Raw genomic sequence first — 22,473 nt, forward strand, 5'->3', positions numbered from 1 at the left:
TGGCTGCCTCATAGAGTATGAATGAATGCATCGGCTGAGATGAAACTGGTTGTTGCATTTCACTTCAGATGACAGGCCATCTGGCACAGAGAGAAGCAACTGTTTGGCAGGGGGGTGCTTCAGTTTATATTCACACTCTCAAAATCCAACTTGTGGAAGCTAAAGCTTTGCTGGCAGTCAACAAAGCCAAAAAATCTTAGTGTGTTTTCTGTTCAGTTGGATTTCTTGCCTTCCCTTGTAGGGTTCTGCTGGTCAAGATGGTCCTCCAGGAGCTCCTGGAGACCAGGTAATCTTTTGATTACTGTGTAGTAAGTCATGCAAATAAAAATAAACCCGACAAACACTTTTGTAGTATAAGCTGAAAAACCCGAGTTCTTGTTTTCTAGGGTCCTCAAGGAGCACAGGGTGGGCATGGTGAACCAGGGCCTAAAGGACCTAATGTGAGTATGTCTTGCTAACATTTACGTTAACGATTGGTCAAACTGAGTTTGTTAGTTATGTAAGAAAAGCGCTGTTTTCAGGGTCCACCTGGAAAGGATGGATTACCAGGACATCCAGGTCAGAGAGGAGAACCAGTGAGTCACTTTTTAAAAATGTCACTACAAAGTAAATAAAGTTATAATTTTAACTATGAGTGTACATTCACAGCAAATAATGTCAACATATTCCACTGAATCCAATGAAAATACTGTCATAACTGCAAAGAGGAAGATATCTGTACATACCCAATCCACTTGTCTTAACTGAAGGTCAGAAGGCTCACTTGTCTTTTTCTCCAGGGCTTTCAAGGAAAGAATGGACCTCCTGGTCCACCAGGAGTTGTTGGACCACAGGTGAGAGGACTGACCAAGGTCACGTCACATTGAAATATTTTATATTTGTTACATAGTACATGTTGCGTACTCGGCATGTTTTCAGGGGAAAACTGGTGAGACAGGGCCAGCTGGAGATAGAGGTCATCCAGGTGCGCCAGGACCACCAGGTGAGCATGGTTTACCAGGAACTGCAGGAAAAGAGGGTGCCAAGGTGAGTGCTTTTTATTCTAATGTCAGAATCATAATCCCCTGTGTTCATCATTAATATGCTTAGATAAAGTGCAAGTACTCTCTCAGCTCTGTCTGAATATCTTATCTCCTGGGTCTAATCCTGATCTCTAATTTGCCAATAAATAACAGAAGAAACCTCATGCTGTTGAGTGTATTGTGACTCATAAAGATAAATGTTCCTGCTTAGTGTGACTTGCTGGTTTGTGTGATTTATGACTGCGTAAGGTCCTTCTATTCACTGGCTACTGGCTGTTTATCTAATTACATGTGTGTGCTCGTGTGGGTTCTAGGGAGATCCAGGTCCACCAGGAATCACAGGAAAGAATGGACCTCCTGGGCTTAAAGGCTTCAGAGGGAGCAGAGGGACTCCTGGTGCAGCGGTAACACAGATTTCAGGACACCTTAAATCCTCACCTTCTTTTAATATCTAAAACTAATCAAATGTACACTTTTGATTAAGGTTAAAATAAAGCAGACAGAATTTGTGTATGTGTTTTATACCAAAATAGTTTGATGGTATACAAAGCATGTGTGATTTGATTGCACTAGTGATGTTTTTTTTCTTTTCTGTTCTTTTCAGGGACCTCCAGGTCTAAAGGGAGGAGAAGGCTTACCTGGTGTGGCAGGATCTACTGTAAGTGTAATTTTGTAGTTTCCTATACCATGTCCCGCTTTATGTTCATGTCACATAGGGTGCTAGGACTCTAAAAGTGGACTGTTTCCATGGCGATCAGTCATCGTGACCACTGCATTAAATAAAAGTGTGATTCATGCGATATACTTGCTTCACCTCTCATATTCTTCTATTTCCAGGGTGCCACAGGAGAGAGGGGTCCCGCTGGGCCAGCTGGTGCCATTGGCCAGCCAGGACGGCCAGGCAGCACTGGTCCTGCTGGGCCTACTGGAGAGAAAGGCGAGCCAGTAAGATTTGGAGAATTGCTAATTTTCACTGTTGTCACTGACACATACACATGGTGCACCCTCACCTCCTTCTGCTGGGTGAAATAAACAACATGCGCTCTCATTTTAGAATGTGTTATTATGAGAAAGAAAACAAAAGACAGATTAAGAAAAAAAATTGTGATCAAGTTTAATTTCCTGAAAGTGACTTTCCCCATTGATAAAAGTCCATTAATCAATCTGTCATGCTGCAGCAGTGCCTGGATGTGTGCCGTTTCCCCATCTGTGCATTAGGGAGAGAAGGGTGCTGTGGGGCCAGCTGGGCGTGATGGGGAACCAGGACCTACAGGGCTGCCTGGGATTGCAGGATCGCCTGGACCTCCTGGGGAGGACGGAGACAAGGTACAGTACGACTAGATTGAAAATCTTATTTTAAGTTTCTTGCTGATCCTTGAACCCTATTGTTCATATTTTCATTCATTTGAATTTGTAGGGAGAGCCAGGAGGACCCGGCCAGAAAGGCAGCAAAGGCGACAAAGGAGAAGCTGTAAGAATGCACGTTTATGTGAATACTTATAACTTGACATCATTACCAGTGAATACTCAGAGGTTGAGAATAATATCTTATAATTGTTTTGGATAATTAATGGTAATTACTGGTTGTCTGGACAATGGATTCTGTAGTGTAAAGAAATGCATGACTATATTCTTACCATTGGCATTAAGGAAATATTTAACATCATACAGGAACACAAAAATTGAAGCCAGAGTGGGTACAATGTCCCCACAGGATAGTCCAAGACCAGGGTTTAACCCACACCAGTTCTTTACATAAACAAGGACATTGGTGTTATTAAAATTAAAAAAATGCACCTCTTTTTTCCAGGTGTTGACTCTTGTTGATTCCCGTAGGTAATACCTTGTTGCTCTTTGTTGATTCTTCTATGTTTAGCTGTAATCAGTTATTTCATGTTTTAAAAAGTCAACACTATGATTGTGGGTGAGGGAGTTGGCAGAACTTAAAGTTTCACATCCCTACTGTGCAGGCATGGCTTCCAAAAATACATCATAGCTCCTCCCATAAACCAGATCCTGCAGGCTTCAATTCCCATCAAGAAAAGGCTGGGATATTTGTCCTGATGCATGCTGGGATATTTGATTCAGTATTTCCATAAATGTCAATGATTCTTGCCTGAGTAAAGATGAATACAAATGTTCATTTGTTTTTATAGGGACCATCAGGACCTGTTGGTATTCAAGGGTCTGTGGGCCAACCAGGATCATCTGTATGAAGCATTCCTCAGAATATTAAACATAAAAAACTTATTAAATAATTGTTTGTTTTTTGCAGTGTTAAAAATCTATGCATGTTTCAGGGTGCAGATGGTGAGCCAGGTCCTCGTGGACAAATGGGTGTGTATGGAGCAAAAGGTGATGAAGGACCTAGGGGGTTTAAGGGGCCAACTGGTCCCTCTGGTCTACAGGTAAAATATGCTCTCAGCTCCAATGATCATAGTGCCATGTTATCTTACTTAAACCTCCATTTCCTCCTTATGTTTGTCACTGTGTAGGGAATGCCAGGACCACCAGGAGAAAAAGGAGAGAGTGGTCATGTTGGTTTGATGGTGAGCACTGCCAAGCAATCTTCTCACTTCGAACAAGCCACTAAGTTTTCAGATAATACAACTCAGCTCAGTTTGTTCCCCCTCTGAGCTTCATGGTACTAATCTTTAAACATGTTTGTTCTTGTACACCAGAATTCACAATGCAAGTAACAAACAATAATACAGTAAAAGTTATGTAATGATTTCTGATTCATGCTCAGTAATCCAGGTAGAAAAGTTAAGTCAGGTCATCTAGACAGTTTCTTTTTGGTGAAATGTTTCATCTTTCATCCAAAAGACTTCATCAGTCTGAGGAGCCACAACAAACTCAGTCTAATAAATAGCACCGTCTCATAGTGGGTCAACCAGTTTGATGGTGTTCGGTGGTTTCTGGAGTCCGTCCTCTCCTCCATGATTCAGTCATGGCCAAAGGTGGTTCAAAACATCCTGATTCATGCTCGATAAAAAAAACGAGTCGGCGGGGGAGAGGGCGGACTCCAGAAAAAACCGAACACCATCAAACTGGTTGACCCACTACGAGAAGGTGCTATTTATAAGGCTGAGTTTGTTGCAGCTCCTCGGACTGATGAAGCCTTTTAGATGAAAGACGAAACGTTTCAACAAAAAGAAACCGTCCAGAAGACCTGACTTAACTTTGTTGGATATGCAGGGATTGTGTTTCATTTTTATATACGGTAGTCTCGTCTCCAACTAAGTCAAAGCAGATCTTGAGTTACATAATACATCAGCTTTGGTAGCAGACGATAGATCACAAATATAAAACTGGGTCCAAAACCATAGATACAAACAAAAACAACATATTTAGAAACGTAAAGCATGCAAGACAGCCAGTACAAAGCCGACAACTTATAAAGTTGCAAAAACATAAATGCAAATCAACAATAAATTCTAGGGTATATGTAAAGAGTGCAAGGCGTTGCTAGTTTTAAATTGTAGCCCTGGTGATCTTGAAACCAATTAAACACAAACAAAAACTTTAACTAAAAGGGTGAATGAGCATAATTTCAAAGATAAAATTTGTTTTGATGGAAAGGACATTGTTTCTTTATTTGATCATTTGAAAATGTTTAGAAAGAGGCACACAAATGTACATTGAAACAAGTTAATACAGACAGACTGTTTAATGTGGAAATGTAAGAAAAAAGAAACAAAAACTTTTTTTTTTTTCATTATCCAGTAATTTTATTGACAGGAAAAAAAATTGAACAGTAATTTCAAAGTGTGTACTGTGAACCAAAGCTTTATGGTATAGTGAGACATTATTATTGATCAGAAGCTCAATTTAGCTGAAAATCTATATGGATTTTTATTTGGAGGCTTGTAAAGGAAAGTCAAAAGGTTGAGACAGGAACACAGCAAGATTTTTCATGCACTTGTTTGTTACTCCCCTTCTTATTTTCCCAGAGTAGTAATTGGTCAGCAGGTCATGTTTCAGTATTTTCTGTTTGCTCATCTGGAACATAGCCTGCCCAGGAACACAATTGATTTCTAACTTGAGTCACCATTTTGAAACATCCCAATAAAAAGTAAACCACCTTTGCAGCAAACTCCAGAAGTTTGAGCCATTAATCCCAGTTTGCTTCTTACTGCCTGCACTGTAAATAAAGTACAAAGAGTCTGTGAACTGTATGTAGTGCACAGACATTCCACCTGAGCTTATTAAACTTTGATTAGTACTACGCATTTAGTTAATTAGCGACAGCTGTGCTGAATGTCAAACTTATGAGCCAACATTTTCTTCTACTAGTAATCATTAACATTAACTGCCCCCAGTCTCCAGTGGTCTCTAGGAAGGAGCTGAGTTTGCTCCAATCAGTGATTAGTCTCAGTGTTGTTCAGCTCCTGTTATCAGACTGATATTCTAAAGAGAGAGCATCTAGGTTTTACACCTGTTCAATGGAAAATGGCACAAGTGCACAAAATGCTTTTCTGTCTCCAACCTGTGCTTAGAGCTGATTTCCTACTTTATTAGTTACTGTAACGCAGAACACTTTAAATGAACATGTTCAGTGATAAAATTCATTTTTTTCCAAGCAAACAATTTGATTTGTCATAACCGAAAAATATCAGGTGCAACTAATAATAGTAATTGTGGTTTTACTCCGTGTAATAAACCCCAGCACGTCATGCCAGGAAGTCAGCAAGATTAAAGACAAATTAAGAAAGAAATTGTTGAAGGCACCATAATCGCATGGGTAACACTTGATTAATTTTATGACGTTGAAGTTTTGAAGATGCCATTTCTACTCCATCCTTAACGGGGAGTTTTATACAAGTGGGTTTTTTTTTGGTTGTTGTTTTTGTGGCATGGCCATTCTTTTAATTCTATTTCTCTTATCCTATTATAGAGAGGCAAAAACCTGACATGGACATTCAAACCTTCAATAACGTCAGCACATTTTTAACCATGCATGATAGAGTTTTGTGGCTCGTGAGTCGTAAAAATCCACAATTTCACGTGCAAAAATGATGAGCCCAGCGAATGAACATGATAGCTGTGAGTGCGGAAGGAAGGAAACCGATTTTTAAAAAAGTAGTGACAGAAAGGAGATAGTGAAGCAATGAAGTGGAAGGAAGAGGCAGGGCACTCATTGTGAACAGGAAGATGGTGTGACAGCTGCTAATCAGATTAGCCTCAGCCATGGCGCTCTAATGAGCACCCTTCTTTGTGACAGTCATCTCACAACGCTGTCAGCCATGAACGCACGCTCAACAAGCTTCACAATAGCTCCCCTTCTTCACAGTCAGATTAGGAAGCGAATGCATTAAAACGGAGCCAAAACAAAAGGCGGAAGAGAGGAGAGATGCTCAGGACACAGTAGGAAAGTTTTATGCATGCGTCAGTGTTGCGGATCACAGAGTTCTCCCCTCTAACACTGGAGTCTCTGCAGAAGGGCATGCTTCTTCCAGTTCCACACAATCTCTCTCTGGGCAGTTTTGTCTGTCTCTCTGTTTCAGTGTCTTTACAACACAAGGTTCCCTGCAAGACTTCAGAGTGATTCACAACATGGCTCAACAGCAACTCAACTGAAACCGAAGCCAAGTACTGTTAGGATTAATTGCTTGGTGCTCTCAAGCTGCATAGGCGACGAGTCAAATCACATGTCATCTCTGGCTGAGAGAGTATGCTTATGCATATCACAGGCCAGAGATTTCTTATTAATAATTGTTAATAAGAGAGGCAGTGGGAGGTGAAAAGAAGGAGTCAGAATCTGTGTCATATTGAGGGTAATGACCTGTCTGAGCATCTTCATCATGTCAGTGTAATAATAATCATTGGTAATAGGGCCACTGCATAAGCAATCTGGCGTTGGCTGACATCGAACTTTTATTTCATTTTGAAGGTTCCAACTCGCATTCATTTTGAAACTCTAAATGTTTTATGTTATCGTAATAAAAATTATGCAATTTCTTTCTTCTCAGGGACCTCCAGGACAGCATGGCCCACGAGGCCCTCAGGGACCCACTGGTGCCGAGGTACAATGCAACTTGTACATTTTTTTTAACTATCCAGTATTAGGAATAAAATGATGGTGTTGCTGGTATCACAGCTTCATTATATGGAAAGCAAACAGAACCCCCATGTACTCGTAAATATGAAAATCATCTTGTGTTTTATTGTTGTTTATATTAACATGTTTTTCTTATGCGTGTTCACAGCACATACGCAAATGTTTGGTTAAAGATATGATTCTTCACAAAACCGTTTCAGTGGTACATAATTTGTATTCTGGTAGTTGGACTAATAAATGCACCAACATGCATCATTCTATTTGGTAACACATTTCTGCATAATTATAATTTCCATGTATTAAAACTATCTGTCATAACAGATAAATGTGCATAATTTTGCTTAATATCAGCCTGAGATTTAGCCTAATATCTGTGTACTTTTATGCAGATTATTGAAGTTTCAAACTGTGTTTTATTTATTTTTCTGATTTGTCAATCGAATGTAAATAATCAGGGCTTGGTCATTCATTTAGTGAACTTTTATATTTCAAAATCATCTAAAAATCAGTTTTGAAAGGGTGCAAACGATGGAAGAGCCTAGTAGTAATGTTTTTAGGTAATGTTAGTGCAGTCCTTTAAAATTTCATAAGAACACTCCTAATTAAAACTAGAGAAATTGCATTTCCTGTGAAAATGCAGTGTGAATGCTTATTGCAGAAGAAGTTACTGAGAAAACAGCTGAAATTAGCTAAAAAAAAAAAAGCATGCTGAAATGTAGCTGAAATGAAAGAACATGCCTAAATTAGCAGAAGAAATCAAAATACCACATATTTGCTGAATTAGGTTTAAATGAGCACAAAAATTAGGAAAACAGCTAAAAAAAAGCTTACATTAGCAACAACAACAAAAAAAAATCTAAAAAGTGTCTGAAAAGGTAGAAAGAAGCTTAAACTGCCAGAAGGAAGTGGAAAGAGCTGAAATGAGTTAAAAAAAAAAGTGGAATTAGCTGAAAAGGCTAAAATTTGTATAAAACAGCTGAATAGTAGTCAAAATAGCAGAAAAAGCTGAAACTAGCAGAAAAGACGCTGAAAGGAGCATAACAAGATGAAATTAGCATAAACAGCTGAAAAATGTTTAAATTTGCATGAGGAAGCAGAAAGAAGCTGAACCAGAACAAAATGTGAAAGGAGCAATAAAAAGTTTTAAACACATCTAAAGATTTGAAGGATGTAAAATGAGCTCAATTCATTTTCTATGAGAGAAAAAAATCAGCAGAAAAGGCTAAATATTTCAAAAAGCTAAACTTGCACCTATACCAAAAGTCACATCAGGATGGTCCTGGAAGAGCTGAACATTTTGATATATGATTTATTAAAATATCTTGAACTCTGCAGGACGAGAATTGTGCCAAAAAACATATAGAAGAAAAATGGATCACAATAGCTTCATAAACATTCACACACTAATGTTATCCAGATATCCGTACAATTGCTTGTTTAACTTACTACTAATTTATATTTTCAACCTCCTTGAGCATGTATTGCCACAGGCCTTCCTCTGCTTTTGAAATGTGAATTATTAATTAGTATCACAATGTAATCCCTGTGAAAGAGTTATATTTACTGCTCCATGAATCATTAAGAAGTATTGGACTATTATCCCAGAGAGGCAGTTATATTTACCTCTAGTAATGGCTGTCCCTCTGCAGCCTCTCATATTGCTCAATTATTCAGCAGTCAGCTGCAGAAAGCTTGAGCCTCACGCTAGCTCTTCATCACGGGAAGTATAGACATATAGCACTGCAGTGATGGTTGAATCTATAAATAGATAGATACAAGAACAGAGGAAAACAACAAAATGGCTTAGACTTGAAAAAGCAGTTCACAGCAGGGATTCAGGGGTAGTGAATGGATTTGTTAATCTACCGTGTACCTGCATTCTTCTAAAATAGGGTTTACCCAATTTCATCTCAAGGTACACGGTTCAACATCAAGGTACAGTGCATGGATCAACAAATATATAAATGCACATGCACAAACAGGCAACCTGACTAAAATACAGAAAACGGAGTCAACCCATCCGTGATGTAGACAATACCCTCACCCAGGACTGAAGCAATAATTCCTTCTAATGAGACCATTTTGTTCCACTTTTAGCGTTTTGTGAGCAAAGCTGTTGGCAAGCAAATAAAAAATACTGCAGAATCAGATTTTTGGAAAGCAAATGAATATTTAAAACCTGCCCTTGTTTTAGTTAAAGCCTTTCTCTCTCTCCTCCTCTGACACAGGGCCCACCTGGTTCGTCTGGTGGAGTTGGGCAGCCTGGACTTGTTGGAGAGAAGGTCAGCAAATCATGTCACTGTGCATATTCAGTACAATGATGGACGTTTATACAGAGTCTTGGAGCTTCAGCGTGCACGTGTTTCATGCCATCAAACGTTTCCTCTCTGTCAGGGTGAGGATGGAGAAGCAGGAGACCCTGGAACAGTTGGAGAGCCTGGTCCTCCTGTGAGTAACGTTGTCTTGGTTTGTACTGCTCGTCTTTTACTCTTCTCCATCAGGATTATTTATATTTGCTTGTGCTCCAGGGGGCTAAAGGTGATGTAGGGGAGAAGGGTGACTCTGGCCCCCCTGGAACAGCTGGACCTCCTGGAACCAGAGGTTCTCCAGGAGAAGATGGACCCAAGGGCAACCTTGTGAATAAAATTAATGACAATATCTTGTTTTCAAGCCACTTCGGCTTTAAATGCCATTTATGATTGTTTTTAACTCTGTTTTTCTTCACAGGGTCCCATTGGATTTCCTGGAGATTTAGGGCCTCCTGGAGAACCAGGTGCCAATGTAAGGTTCATTTATTTAATATTTATCTAATCTACCATTAACCTCAAAAATTATTCTACAATGTATTTTCTTCAATCAGGGAGTTGATGGCACCCCTGGACCTAAAGGGGATAGTGGAGAACTTGGGAAAGCAGTAAGCAGAGATATACATAGATTAAAAAATTTGCATTAGACACCTGAAGCATATGTGTACAATCTCTTATAAGACTTATAAGTCCAATGTTTGATTTTGAGCAACAAGATGTTTTTATTTTAACATTTATCCGTTCATGCAGGGACCACAAGGAGCCTCTGGAGAGCCCGGTCCTCCAGGACCACCTGGTCGAAGGGTGAGATTTGTCTTTTTGAATAGGCATAAAACATGTTTAAATGGTAAATGGACTGTACTTACATAGCACCTTTCCATCTTATCAAGATACTCAAAGCTCTTTACACTACAACCTGTGTCCTCATTTATCCATTCATACAGCACTCTACTATATCTCTACAAAGCTAATCTGAATCCGTAGAGACTAATCAGTGCTTTAGATCACATTCATACACCAATGGGACACATATAGGAGGCAATGAGGGGTTCAGTGTCTTGCCTAGGGACACTTCAACACACGTCTGCTGGTGGAATCGAACCCCCAACTCTCCCATTGGAGGACGACTGCACTAACCACTCAGCCATAGCTGCCCTATTGACCATTAAACCCACATAACCATTTGATCTTTTATTATTTTGAGTTATTAGAACATGTTTCTGTCTCTACCCAGGGTCATGTTGGTGCTTCAGGAAAAGAAGGAAAACAAGGCATAAAAGGAGCCAAAGTAAGGATAAAACAATATATATATATATATATATATATATATATATATATATATATATATATATATACATACAGTACATATACCATAATGTCATACTATTTTAAATCCCTGTCCCTCTCCTCGGAAGGGTGCTACAGGAACTCAAGGTTTAATTGGAAAGACAGGCCCAGTAGGACCTCAAGGACCACCTGGAAGGCCTGGTCCAGAAGGGCTCCGAGGCATTCCAGGTCCTGCGGTAAGTACAAAGAAACCACAGAGGCTAAATATTTATTAAATACAGACTAAGCATATAAGGACTGATGAATGGATGCAATCCTTACTATTTTAAAGGGTGAACATGGGTTAAACGGACCACAAGGACAAACTGGACCACCAGGACCAATAGTAAGATACTTCATATGTATCTGAGGGCGAGATATGTCAGATCAAAGAGAGCACCAGTTGCATCTAAATATCAGTACAAAAAACCAGCAGTACTGTGTTTAACTCGTGTATGGCATTTATAACAGGGGCCACCAGGACTTCCAGGACTAAAAGGAGAGCCAGGGAAAAAAGGAGAAAAAGTAAGTAAAACAACAAACAGAGGGAAACTGTGCAGCTGTTAGAGCTCAGAGACATGGTGATTGATAAATGTGTGTCTGTATGCAGGGTCATGGAGGGTTGATTGGTTTAATTGGCCCCCCAGGGGAATTTGGGGAGAAAGGAGACCGAGGTTTACCAGGAATCCAAGGTTTACAAGGAACTAAAGGAGATGAGGTGCACAAATTTGCATCATAATGTGCCTGATTTACCTCACAAAAATAAAGTTAATAACAAAAGCTGTCTGTGCTCATTTCTAGGGTATACCTGGTCCACCTGGTCCCGTCGGCCCACCAGGTCAACCTGGGCTGTCTGTAAGTGGCTTAGCTGTTACAAGAGCAAGCTCTTCGAAATCCCTGGATGCATTTTCATGTTTCTACCTTTCACAGTGTGCCCTTTGAGATCGCCAAGTTCTGAAACCAACCCTCATGTTCAACGTTCAGTCCTAGCATTCACTTTTTATTTATTTCAGATAAGGTCTTGTAACAACAACTTGAAAACTTTGAAATGCAAAAAATTCAAGAAGCAGTGATAAACAGCACGCTGTTCTTCCTTAGCAAGTGTCTGGTTGACATTCTGCAGCATTTACTTGAATAATTAGTCAAATTATTTTTCTCCTTAATAGTTTTTATACATTTAATTTTACATTTTAGCACGTCTATACTTCTTATCTCTTCTCATAGGGTCCAGCTGGTGAGAAAGGATCGAAGGGAGAGCCGGTGGGTAGACTAATCAGTCTTATTTATGCAATGCCATTTTTATACTCACACCTCTTGTTGGGAAGCAGCTGCTAGGAACATATGCAGAGGACAAAGGAGAAAGTACATTTGTTAGCTTCAGTGTTCCATGCATCCTAATCACAATACCCTACTGTGTTTACTGGGCGTTTTGGAACTAAAAGCTTGCTGTACACTATGTGATTATTTTCATTGGTCCATTTTAATAGGATTTGGGTCTGGTGTGTGTGATGCTGTAAAAAAGCACTATAGCAGGCTTTGAAAGCCAAGGCTCTGACCACAGAGTGCTGATGCACACAGCTGGAAAATCCTATAAGCAGCAGCCGTACTGTACTTGCCTGGTTAAAGTCAGGATTTAGACAAGAGGTGTGAGAGAGACTCCCAGTGAGATGTGACTGATCCAGTCTCCTCTCTTCCTCTTTCTCCAGGGAGGACTTGGCGCCATAGGAGATCCAGGCCCTGCTGGCCATCCAGGACCCCCTGTGAGCACATCTTATGACCCTCTTCAGACTCATTTCATCCTGAATTTATCCTCCTAAATTAACTTTAACTACTTTTTCACCTGTCTGTCTTACCTTCAGGGACCACCTGCAACGGTGGTTCAGCCCCTGCTGATTTGGGATGGAAGTCGAAAGAAAAGAAGGCAGTCAGATCGAACAGACGGAGCTGCTGTGTCCAGGGAGGAAGATGTGCACTTTGGCACTGAAGACTTTCTTCAAGGAGATCAGCCTCTGGAGGATCCTGAGGGAATGGAGGAAGTCTTTGCTACCCTCTCGTCTATGAAAAATGAAGTGGATTTCATGAGGAGGCCTCTAGGAACATTTGAGAGCCCTGCCCGAACCTGCAAAGAACTGATGATGGTTCAGTCGAACTACAAAGATGGTTAGCAAAACAAGTTTTATGAATTATACTTAATTTATTTTCCCGCTGACGTTTTGTATAATCTAAAACTCACAAGTCTATTTAAAAATAGATTTAACACTCAAAATATGGTATATATGGTATTAAAATAAGTAAACTAAATCTGCTTATTATTTTGTGTTTAAAGACGTGTTATTTACCTCATGCTACATTTTAGGGGACTACTGGATCGATCCTAACCAGGGCTGCCACAGAGACTCCATTAAGGTCTTTTGTAACTTCACAGCCTTTGGAGAGACCTGTCTCTACCCGGACAAAAGGATTGAAATGGTGAGCCTCTATTCTTTTACTGACAGCTGTTAATAGTCAATTTTCTTGTTTTACAATATAAGATGGAAAATCACTCATGGTTTCTTAAACCAAAAACTTAACTCAATATATTTTCTCTTTTTGCTATTTATGCAGGTCAAATTATCAGCATGGGGCAAAGAGAAACCAGGAAGCTGGTTTAGCCAGTACAAGAAGGGCAAACAGGTATATTAAATGTAGAAAAAGTCAGTTATCACTTGTAAACACTAATCCCAGCTGGTTTATATTCCAGGCAATGTTTTTTCAGATCAATTACTCATCACAGTGAAGACTTTTTGAGTTTTCGGCAACAGACTGAGATTTTTTTTGCATGCATCTGTTTTGTATTCATGACCCCATATGAATGTTGTTCATAACTTTTGCGCCATGTAATTTGCTATTAAGTCATGTGATTGTGCGCAGTATAGCAGCTGCTGATTTCAGTCAGAATGATTCACATGAAGTCATTAGCAGCTGTGTCCCATTGACAAGTATTTGTGACTTCTCATGTGCAGCTGTTCGGAGGTGTTTTGAGCCTCTTAAAAGAAAAAAAGTTGTTTTGCGATTAAAAAAAAAAAGCCATTAGATTAAGTGATTCTGTTTCAAAAACAGTTTAATGTGAACAAATCACTTGTGTTTCCCTCCTTCCACTTCTGCACATTAACGCTCATGTTTGTGTGTCCATCAGTTCTCTTATGTTGACAGCAATGGGAACCCTGTGCATGTAGTCCAGCTGACCTTCCTGAAGCTTTTAAGTGCCACAGCCAAGCAGACCTTCACCTACACCTGTCAGAACTCGGCAGGCTGGTTTGACAGCACCTCCCACTCCTACCAGCATGCCCTCCGCTTCCGGGGTAGCAATGATGAGGAGCTCACCCAAGCCAAAAGCCCATTCATCACAGCAGTGCATGATGGATGCCAGGTCAGTGCTGGCATGTGTTCGACAAACGACTAGCTTGACAAACTGGAATTAGCATCAGTAAGACTAATGTGTTTGTCAGTAGTGCTGCTGTTTTCAGCTGGAATCACTATCGGAATAACCATTAAACTACAGACTAGATAACAGATCTGGGTTAGAGTGGGGGGCAAAGTTAGTGGAATAAAGCCAAGCGGATTCTGATAATGACTTTGATTTTTCTCTTTTAGTCCCGCAAAGGTCAGGAAAGGACAGTTTTAGAGATCGACTCCCCCTCGGCAGAGCTGCTCCCAATTATAGATGTGGCTCCAGCAGACTTTGGCAGCAACAACCAGAAGTTTGGATTTCAAGTTGGACACGTGTGCTTCACTGGTTAACATCAAACACACGAGACGTTTTCGGAGAAAATAAAAAAAAAAAGAAACTGGACTTTAATTTATGCCTGCCCCAAACAATATTTATAATGTTGTGTTGTATGTGGTCACTTTGCAGTGTAATATTTAAACTTTTCAGCAGCCATTGCAATCTTCACGGATTTCAAAGAATAGTAAAAATGGAAGATATGCAACAACCGGAAAGCACAGTTACCAATAGGGAATTATTGCTGTTAAAATTTTTACAATATAATTTTTTTTCTTAATTTTTTCCCTCAGTATTTTAATAGGACATGATAGATCTGCTGAAATTACAAGGACTGCAAAACTTATTTGACAGTTGTAAACAAATAGATCTGTGTTGGTCTGTTTTACTGTTTTGAACACTTAAAACGGAGACAGAGAAATTCTGATTGTACAACTCATTTGCATGCTTGGATTTCATTGTGAACTAGCAAAGGATATTAATTCCACACAAGCACTCTAATTAATTTCCTGTGTAAGGATGATAAATTGTTCGTTTTTTACCCTTCAACTGCAGTTTGCTCAGTGAATTACCTTGTTTTGTATTCATTAAGAACTGCGAGCTGTTGAACCCAACATTTACTTAAACAAATAAGGTTGCTTCCTTTATTAGACTTCGTCCCTCTATGTGCTAAGTAATCGGCTTTTTGAGCCCTCCATGTTTCCACAGTATTGAGTACTGTATGTATCAGAGTAAAATCCTTTCAACAGTGCTGTGACACACCCCAGGATATAAAAAGCAATAATTCAAGGCATGAATTAAAAGCATGCTGATTAAAATGTTCTTTAGTCTAAACTGCAGTTCCACACACCAAAATACATTGTATACATCTCCTCAATTCCTTTTATAATTGCTGACACAACTTGTTTTTTAGTTTTTATATTTTTTGCTTGACTCAGAGTTTTTGTGTGTATGTGGATTTTTTTTTTCTTCCTTTGTTGTTCATATGCTGAAATTTAAACGGAATACATTGCTATTCTGGCACAATTTTGTGGTGCTACAGATAATTCTGTTTGTGTTTATTTTTGTGTGTGTAACTATGTTTGTGTGCCTCTGTGGGCATGGTTATAGGACCAGAGAGTGAGAGGGTTATTGCTCTTTCAGCAGCCTGAAACACTCCGAGAGGTTGGGGACTTCTCTTCTGTTTTTGTTGCACATCTTCTGGCTGATTGTGGCATTTTCACAGAGCCAGCAAAAGGAGGCTTTGAACAGCTCCGAGCAACACGGCTGATTCGTTTTAAGAGAAAATCACCAGTTAAATTAATTTTGACTTTCTGGTCATCTAGTGCAGGGGTCTGCAACTGTTACAATCAAAAGAGCCATTTCTGCCCCTTGGTTCACTAAATTAAACATGTCCGGAGCCACAAAACCTGTTACAACTGTGATTCTCAACTGGTGGCCCGCGGACCACTTTATGTTTGTTGGAGGATGCTTTCCTTGCCAGTAGGGTGACATTATAAAGCTGAAAATATCTAATGATCTTTAACTTTTGTTGATATTTTTACATTTTAAGACAAAATTAAAGATAAAATTATTGTAAAGAAGAAAAATAGTATATTAAAGTTCATGCTTAATGATACAGATAAAAAATGCAATAAAGTTAAGTCAGGTTCTCTGGACAGTTTCTTTTTTTGTTTAAATATTTCGTCCTTCATCCAAAGGACTTCATCAGTCCGAGGAGCCTCAACAAACTCACTCCCATAAGTGGCTTGCTTGCATAGTGGGCCAACCAGTTTGATGGTGATAAGATGGTTTCTGGAGTCCACCTCTCCCCCGTCAACTGCCTTTGGCTACCTCAGAGGAGTCAACGGGAGAGGGCGGACTCCAGAAATCATCTTATCACCATCAAACTGGTTGGCCCACTATGTGATTAAGCCACTTATGGGACTGATTTTGTTGTGGCTTCTCGGACTGATGAAGTCCTTTGGATGAAAGACGAAACGTTTTAACACAAAGAAACTGTCCAGATGACCTGACTTAACTTTGTTTAAAAATAATATAGTTTTGCCAAAAAAAAAAAAAAACTAAAACAATATGCAGCTCTATGCAATTCTTTTTTTATTGTGGAAAAATTAAGAATCCTATTTTGAAAAAATAAAGCATACAATTAAATTGAAAATGTTTTATTCCTTGTATTAGTTCTAGTATTTACATATTTGCAAAGGAAATGACAAGAAAACTGCTAAAACTATCCCTTTTTGTTGTGATAAGAACCAATAAAATTCAGTTTTAACTTGGATTATTGAGCATGCATCAGGAAGTTTTAACTTGGTTTTGGTCAAAGCTTGAAAGAGCCACTGCAGAGGGATCAAAGAGCCACATCTGGCTCCAGAGCCGCAGCTTGCAGACCCCTGTTCTAGTGATTTTAGAAGGTAAATGCATTTTCAAAAAACAAAGAAAACAATCTTTAAATTTTTTTATTGCAAAAACTGCAGCTAAAACAATAAGCTTAGAAAGTTTGATCCATTATATTCTTGATTAGATTTTTTTTTTTTTTTTTTGTAAACTGGAAGTTATCCAGTTATTATGGGTGCTGATATCACTCTGCATTTGAAATTTAATTATTCACTGTCTGCAGAGTAATCCTCAGGATTTTTTTAGGTGATGTATAATTGCTCCAGCTTGTTAATACTGACTTAAAAACTCTTCTTTGAATTGGCAAATTGATTTGTAACATAACAGAAAAAACATGTGTGAATTATATGTTATGGCTGATTTCACATCTAGAACATGAAATATCTTAATTCTACCTCTTCTGACTCAAATAGTAGCCTGTGTATACAGCATGTATAATTATGCCATTCAGTCCTGCTGCTCTGTTCATTTCATAGCATTTAAGCAGAACAGTCGTCTCCTCCTCATGCACCGCCCTTACTGTGTATAGTCTTTGTTGTACTAAATTTATATACTGTACAGTTATTATTTGGATTTTAAGTTCAATACAATGGTGCCTAAATAATAAATAAATGTATATGTCAAATGTTGATGTGCAAAGGAAAAAAAAAACTACAATAAAACAACCTTTTGGGGGTTTTCATCTTTAAACTCCAAATGCAAGTTAGAAAAGTGTCCACCCTGTCTACATTTGACTGTCTGCTTTGTTTGCTGACAATCTATCAGAAATTTTGGTACAACTATGCAAGCTGCAATCACAAACCTCACAAAATCGATGCAATGGACTCTAATTTACTCCCCAGTTCATTTATTTCAATTAGCTTCGTTTCAGCTCTGCAGTTAGGAGACACATGCAAGGAGGTGAATGGTGAGAACCAAAATTAGTTTTTAATGAAATTATTGCTTTTAAAAAACAGATCTGAAATTTTGTTCAATTCAGTGAAATAAGAAAGAGATGTGGAGACTCAATGATACACTTGTACTGTTTGTATACACACATACTGAAACACCCACCTCTTCCCTCCCACACACACACATGCACACACACTGCTCTCACATCATAGTACAAGAATCTCATATCCTTTAGGGACCATTGTTCAAGGTTAGCATCAATGTCAAAATAAAGGTTACCATGTTTTTCTTTTCCATTCCTACTCTTTTCCACTAAATTGAATTTTAACCACACTAAGCTCTTGACCAGGAAAGGTCATGTGTTTCCACTAACTTAGAATAATGATAGCAGGAGAGCAACGTGACTGGCAGACTGGTGCAGTATTTCAACAACGCAATGGTCTTTTTTTTCTGGTCCACATAAAATTCTGAAGTGGTTCTCCATTTCTGTGACATAATTCAGTTTTTATATGTTGTGCCTCGTTCATTTGCATCTAAAATAAGTCAAAATAATAACCTATCTAAAAAAGTTAAATCTGGTCCTCTGGACATTCAAGATACAAGGATGTGAAATTGTGACTGTTTTTTGAATGTCCAGAGGACCAGATTTAACTATTTTAGATTTTTCTACCTGGATAATTGAGCATGCATCAGGATATTTTGAATCAAAATGATAACCCATCAAAATTGAGTTATCAGAATCTCATTTCTTTAAAAAAATCCACTGAGTCCAGATTTTTCTTTACAAAGATAGAAATTAGTGCAAGCTGAGGGATGAGAGGAGTTTTTCATCCAGATGACTGGAGGGCACACATCTGTCAAATGCTTTGGGAAACTCACGGAATTGTTATTTCAAGTAACCAAACTGTCTTTTTATGTTAATCAGTTATCAAGAAACAATAAAAAAGGAAACAATCTTTGAATATAATTTTCACAGCTTTAAATCTGTGCTTCAAAAAGCAAGTGACATATTTGTATGTTGCTTTGATCTTTGTTGTTTATGTGTCACCATTGTTAAAATCATATAAAAAAAATGTATAACGCTAAGGCTAAAGTCGTAAAAATAAAAAATCAGAAAACAGATGAATCAATAACAAAGGTTTTATGTCATTTAAAAAGTCTATCATTAAAGAACCAACTAGATGATCCTTTTAAATGTCATTTGCCAATAATCAGTATCCACTGTCTTTATATGTTGTTTTTGATCCAATCTAAACAGAACAGTGTAAAAATAATGATTATTAATCACATGAAGATCAGATACTGTTATTGTGCTTTTAGAGAGTAGAGGGAGTAAAGACAGCAGCTGTCTAAGTCTATAGCAGGAAACTGAAGCCAATATTAAATATAGGATTTATCAAAAAGGAAAGTCTTAAGCCTGGTCTTAAAAGTAGACAGGATATGAGCCTCAAGGCTTTGAATGAACAGTTCAAGCAAAAATACAAGCCGAACCAACATTCATTGTGGCTGTGTTAACACCATTTCAAAAATGTGACACATTAAATGGAAGATGATGTGCAAATTGTGATATATTCAAGAAATTTGCAATTATTTTTCCAAGTTGTGTCATCTTTAAATGAGAGGTGTTTGTTTGAGCAAAGCTTTCAACCAGCTCTGCTCTGCTGTCCATGCAGAGTCCCAATAATGATTTGAACAGAAAAGTGAGTCTATAGCTGGCACTGACGAGCTACTTTCAGGCCCAGGAGTACATTAGTGTAACCCGGAGGCAGCAAGATCCATAGCTGCTGCAAACTGGACTGACAGATGATTGGAAGATTGAGTCTCTTGTTCCATCCTTTTTTTTATTCTGTTTTTTCTATCTCTCCCTCCAGCTCCCTCTCACGCATACTCATGTATTTTCCATTATTTTATAACAAAAAAATAAGATTTTTTTTTTTTTTGCTCATTTGACTGTACTGTCCCTCTGCACTCTCTTCCTGTTTCCCAGCCTGTCTCCTGTGACACTGACTTTAACAAAGCCGAACATGTCAAAATCACAACGAGATAGGAAAAAATTAAACAGATGTTCAGAATAATTAGATAACCAGAACTTCTATTTTTCAGGATGAGCAGTGACATTCCCAGGAACTCAAGGTGTCCAAACGTTGTGTCACAGAATGATAACCGCAGACATTATTTTCCAAACCACTGATGTGTGCATAAATGTGCACGCTGTTCTCAATTTAGCATCATGTACCGCTCAAGAGATGTGGAATAACATGGATCATCTATAGCTTGTGCTGAAAATGCTTCATGTTGTAGAAGCCTGGTTGTGTCGGGTGAGGATGTGAAATTGGGACTGTTTTCAACTGAGGAGGGGTTCTTTTATTAGTGTGCATGCAAGCACCCACTCCTGCCAGGTCCCATCCACAGCTCTTTTATCTTTCAGAAGGTGGGGGAAATCATTTCCACAGATACTGCTCCCATCAAAAAGCTCTTATCAACAAAGCTAACATTAGTAAAGCAGTGGGAAAAAATGGCTTGAAGGCAAGGGATGGAAATGGAAATCCCTGGGCGATTGGGCGAGCAGCTCAGCAGTGATTTGGAAGCTCAGAGCCTTGTGTGTCTGAGGGAGTGTCAGATGATTATCTAGCAGACAGAGAGGCCAGATTCAAAAGCACGGCTTGAGAACACTCCCGCCACCTCGACCACGACTTGCAATTTGTCGTCTGTTACAGCCCTCAGTATTCACCATCACACCCAAAACCAAAAACACTCCAGCTGCCATGCAACCCTCACTCATTGCAGCCCTCAGTAGTGCAAGCTGCCACAGACACTTAGCAATTAAAGGTGAGTTTTTAAAATATATTGAAAAGAGATGGAAAGAAGTAGTGGAGGAAAATAGAAAGTTTAGGAAAAGATTGGCTAGCAGGAAATAATTTTGTTGTAGGAATAATTTTTACCATCTTCACATGAACATGTTCAGAAATATGAGACACACAGAAGTTATCTTAGCCCTGATTAGGACATTATAAACTGCCCATGTCATGTAATATCATTATTTATACTGGCAACATGGATAAATCCAAGTAATCAAGGCTTTTTCCTCACAGACGAACAATATCACTATATGAATCGTGCTTCAATATTTTTCCACAATGTTAAGTAGTTTTGGGGCTGACTCTTCTGCTCTTCAATAATTCCAAACTAACTAATATTCTCAAACTGTAACTTGACTTGGACTTTCATTTGCATGTAATTAAAAGAGTTTCTCATAATTTGGTCACATATGAGTGTTTTTGTGGTTTTATTTTACCCAGAGAGTTAGAGATGCTTTTTAAAAAATTATTATTTAAGCACAAATAACACTTTTTATGTATAAAATCAGTGAGATCATTCACAATTAAAATGTGTTTTTAGATATGGAAGACAGGCTTCTGTGTGCTTTTAAAATTTAACATCTTCTGTACTGTATATTCAGAAGGTTCTTCATTGTGGCGTTCTTCTATAAACAGATAGATACTGAAGTATTCCTGATGAGGCCAGATAGTTTTTTTTTTTTTTTACGGCTGAAACTGAAACTTTTGTAAAAAGAAAAGTATAGTCAGTTTAAGTTAATTTACAAAACACATTTAAAACTGCTGCCATTGAGAGAAAGCAGGCAGACATGACAGGCTAATGTTCATCAAACAGTGCAAACAACAGAGGACATCACTGGTAGCAGTCTGCACACCATTCAGGACATCTACCACAGCCGGTGTCTGCGTAAAGCATGCAGCATCATTAAGGACCACACCCACCCAGCACAAGGACTCTTCCGTCTACTACCCTCAGGTAGACAATACAGGAGTCTGCTATCGTGTACAAAAAGACTAAAGGACAGCTATTATCCACAAGCTGTCAGATTACTGAACTCTCAATAAATAACACTGAACAACTGACAATAACATGCATTAAGCCACATCTGTGACAACTAATATGACTAATATTATCTTGTGACATGTAATGTGTTTACTGTTTATTGCTGCTGCACTATGTAGGCTGTTTCTAGGCTGATACTAGACTGCATCATATATTATACAGTATCTATGTATCTACCTTACCATCATAATTCAGTCTCAATGTCACTACCTGTGCAATAACCTGTCACACAACCTGTGTAGTATATATATACAGAAGACTGTTGAAGTCAGTCTCCCCACATCACAGACATTTACACCTCCAGATGCAGGAAGAGGGCCACTTGCATCATGAAGGACCCCACTCATCCAGCAAACACACTTTTTGCCCCGCTCCCCTCCGGAAGGAGGTTGAGGACCAATAAGTGTAGAACCACTAGACTGAGGAACAGCTTCTACCCTGAGGCTGTTAGACTCATGAATCTCTAACCAGAATAATCACTGTGAAAAATCATATCATGTTGTTGCTGATCTGTTTCATGTTGATGTGTTCATGCGTGCTCATCTGCTCACACAGACTCATGCTCATGTTCATGCTGCTGTTCGACGTAATGTTTTTGTGCTATTAGTGCTTAGTGTATTTTTAGTTGATGTTTTTCTTGGTTCATATCTTAGATGTTATCATTGTTTTTCTTTTGCATTTTTATTGTTGGATGTAACTGGGACCCTGTGTACATAATTTCATTCCACCACATGTACCACATGTGGTGCGAACGACAATAAAGAATCTCTGACTCTGATATATATATATATATATATATATATATATATA

General features: G+C 38.7%; 1 protein-coding gene across 1 annotated transcript in view; it reads left to right on the plus strand.

Annotated features, from left to right (window-relative positions):
* Positions 1-14,495, plus strand: part of col5a3a (collagen, type V, alpha 3a) — a 37,857-nt gene extending 23,362 nt beyond the window's left edge. The window contains exons 35-67 of the mRNA XM_037688569.1: positions 242-286; positions 387-440; positions 522-575; positions 780-833; positions 919-1,026; positions 1,337-1,426; positions 1,627-1,680; positions 1,860-1,967; positions 2,241-2,348; positions 2,440-2,493; positions 3,179-3,232; positions 3,323-3,430; positions 3,518-3,571; positions 6,995-7,048; positions 9,312-9,365; positions 9,478-9,531; positions 9,612-9,719; positions 9,811-9,864; positions 9,944-9,997; positions 10,140-10,193; positions 10,624-10,677; positions 10,805-10,912; positions 11,008-11,061; positions 11,187-11,240; positions 11,326-11,433; positions 11,517-11,570; positions 11,940-11,975; positions 12,422-12,475; positions 12,575-12,875; positions 13,072-13,184; positions 13,320-13,388; positions 13,891-14,124; positions 14,349-14,495. Of these exons, the coding sequence (XP_037544497.1) occupies positions 242-286; positions 387-440; positions 522-575; positions 780-833; positions 919-1,026; positions 1,337-1,426; positions 1,627-1,680; positions 1,860-1,967; positions 2,241-2,348; positions 2,440-2,493; positions 3,179-3,232; positions 3,323-3,430; positions 3,518-3,571; positions 6,995-7,048; positions 9,312-9,365; positions 9,478-9,531; positions 9,612-9,719; positions 9,811-9,864; positions 9,944-9,997; positions 10,140-10,193; positions 10,624-10,677; positions 10,805-10,912; positions 11,008-11,061; positions 11,187-11,240; positions 11,326-11,433; positions 11,517-11,570; positions 11,940-11,975; positions 12,422-12,475; positions 12,575-12,875; positions 13,072-13,184; positions 13,320-13,388; positions 13,891-14,124; positions 14,349-14,495 (2,763 nt within the window). The remainder of the gene's footprint in view (positions 1-241; positions 287-386; positions 441-521; positions 576-779; positions 834-918; positions 1,027-1,336; positions 1,427-1,626; positions 1,681-1,859; positions 1,968-2,240; positions 2,349-2,439; positions 2,494-3,178; positions 3,233-3,322; positions 3,431-3,517; positions 3,572-6,994; positions 7,049-9,311; positions 9,366-9,477; positions 9,532-9,611; positions 9,720-9,810; positions 9,865-9,943; positions 9,998-10,139; positions 10,194-10,623; positions 10,678-10,804; positions 10,913-11,007; positions 11,062-11,186; positions 11,241-11,325; positions 11,434-11,516; positions 11,571-11,939; positions 11,976-12,421; positions 12,476-12,574; positions 12,876-13,071; positions 13,185-13,319; positions 13,389-13,890; positions 14,125-14,348) is intronic.
* Positions 14,496-22,473: the final 7,978 nt, after the last annotated feature.

This window comes from Nematolebias whitei, chromosome 15 (assembly GCF_014905685.2).
Source record: "Nematolebias whitei isolate Nwh7 chromosome 15, NemWhi1, whole genome shotgun sequence".
NCBI lineage: Eukaryota > Metazoa > Chordata > Actinopteri > Cyprinodontiformes > Rivulidae > Nematolebias > Nematolebias whitei.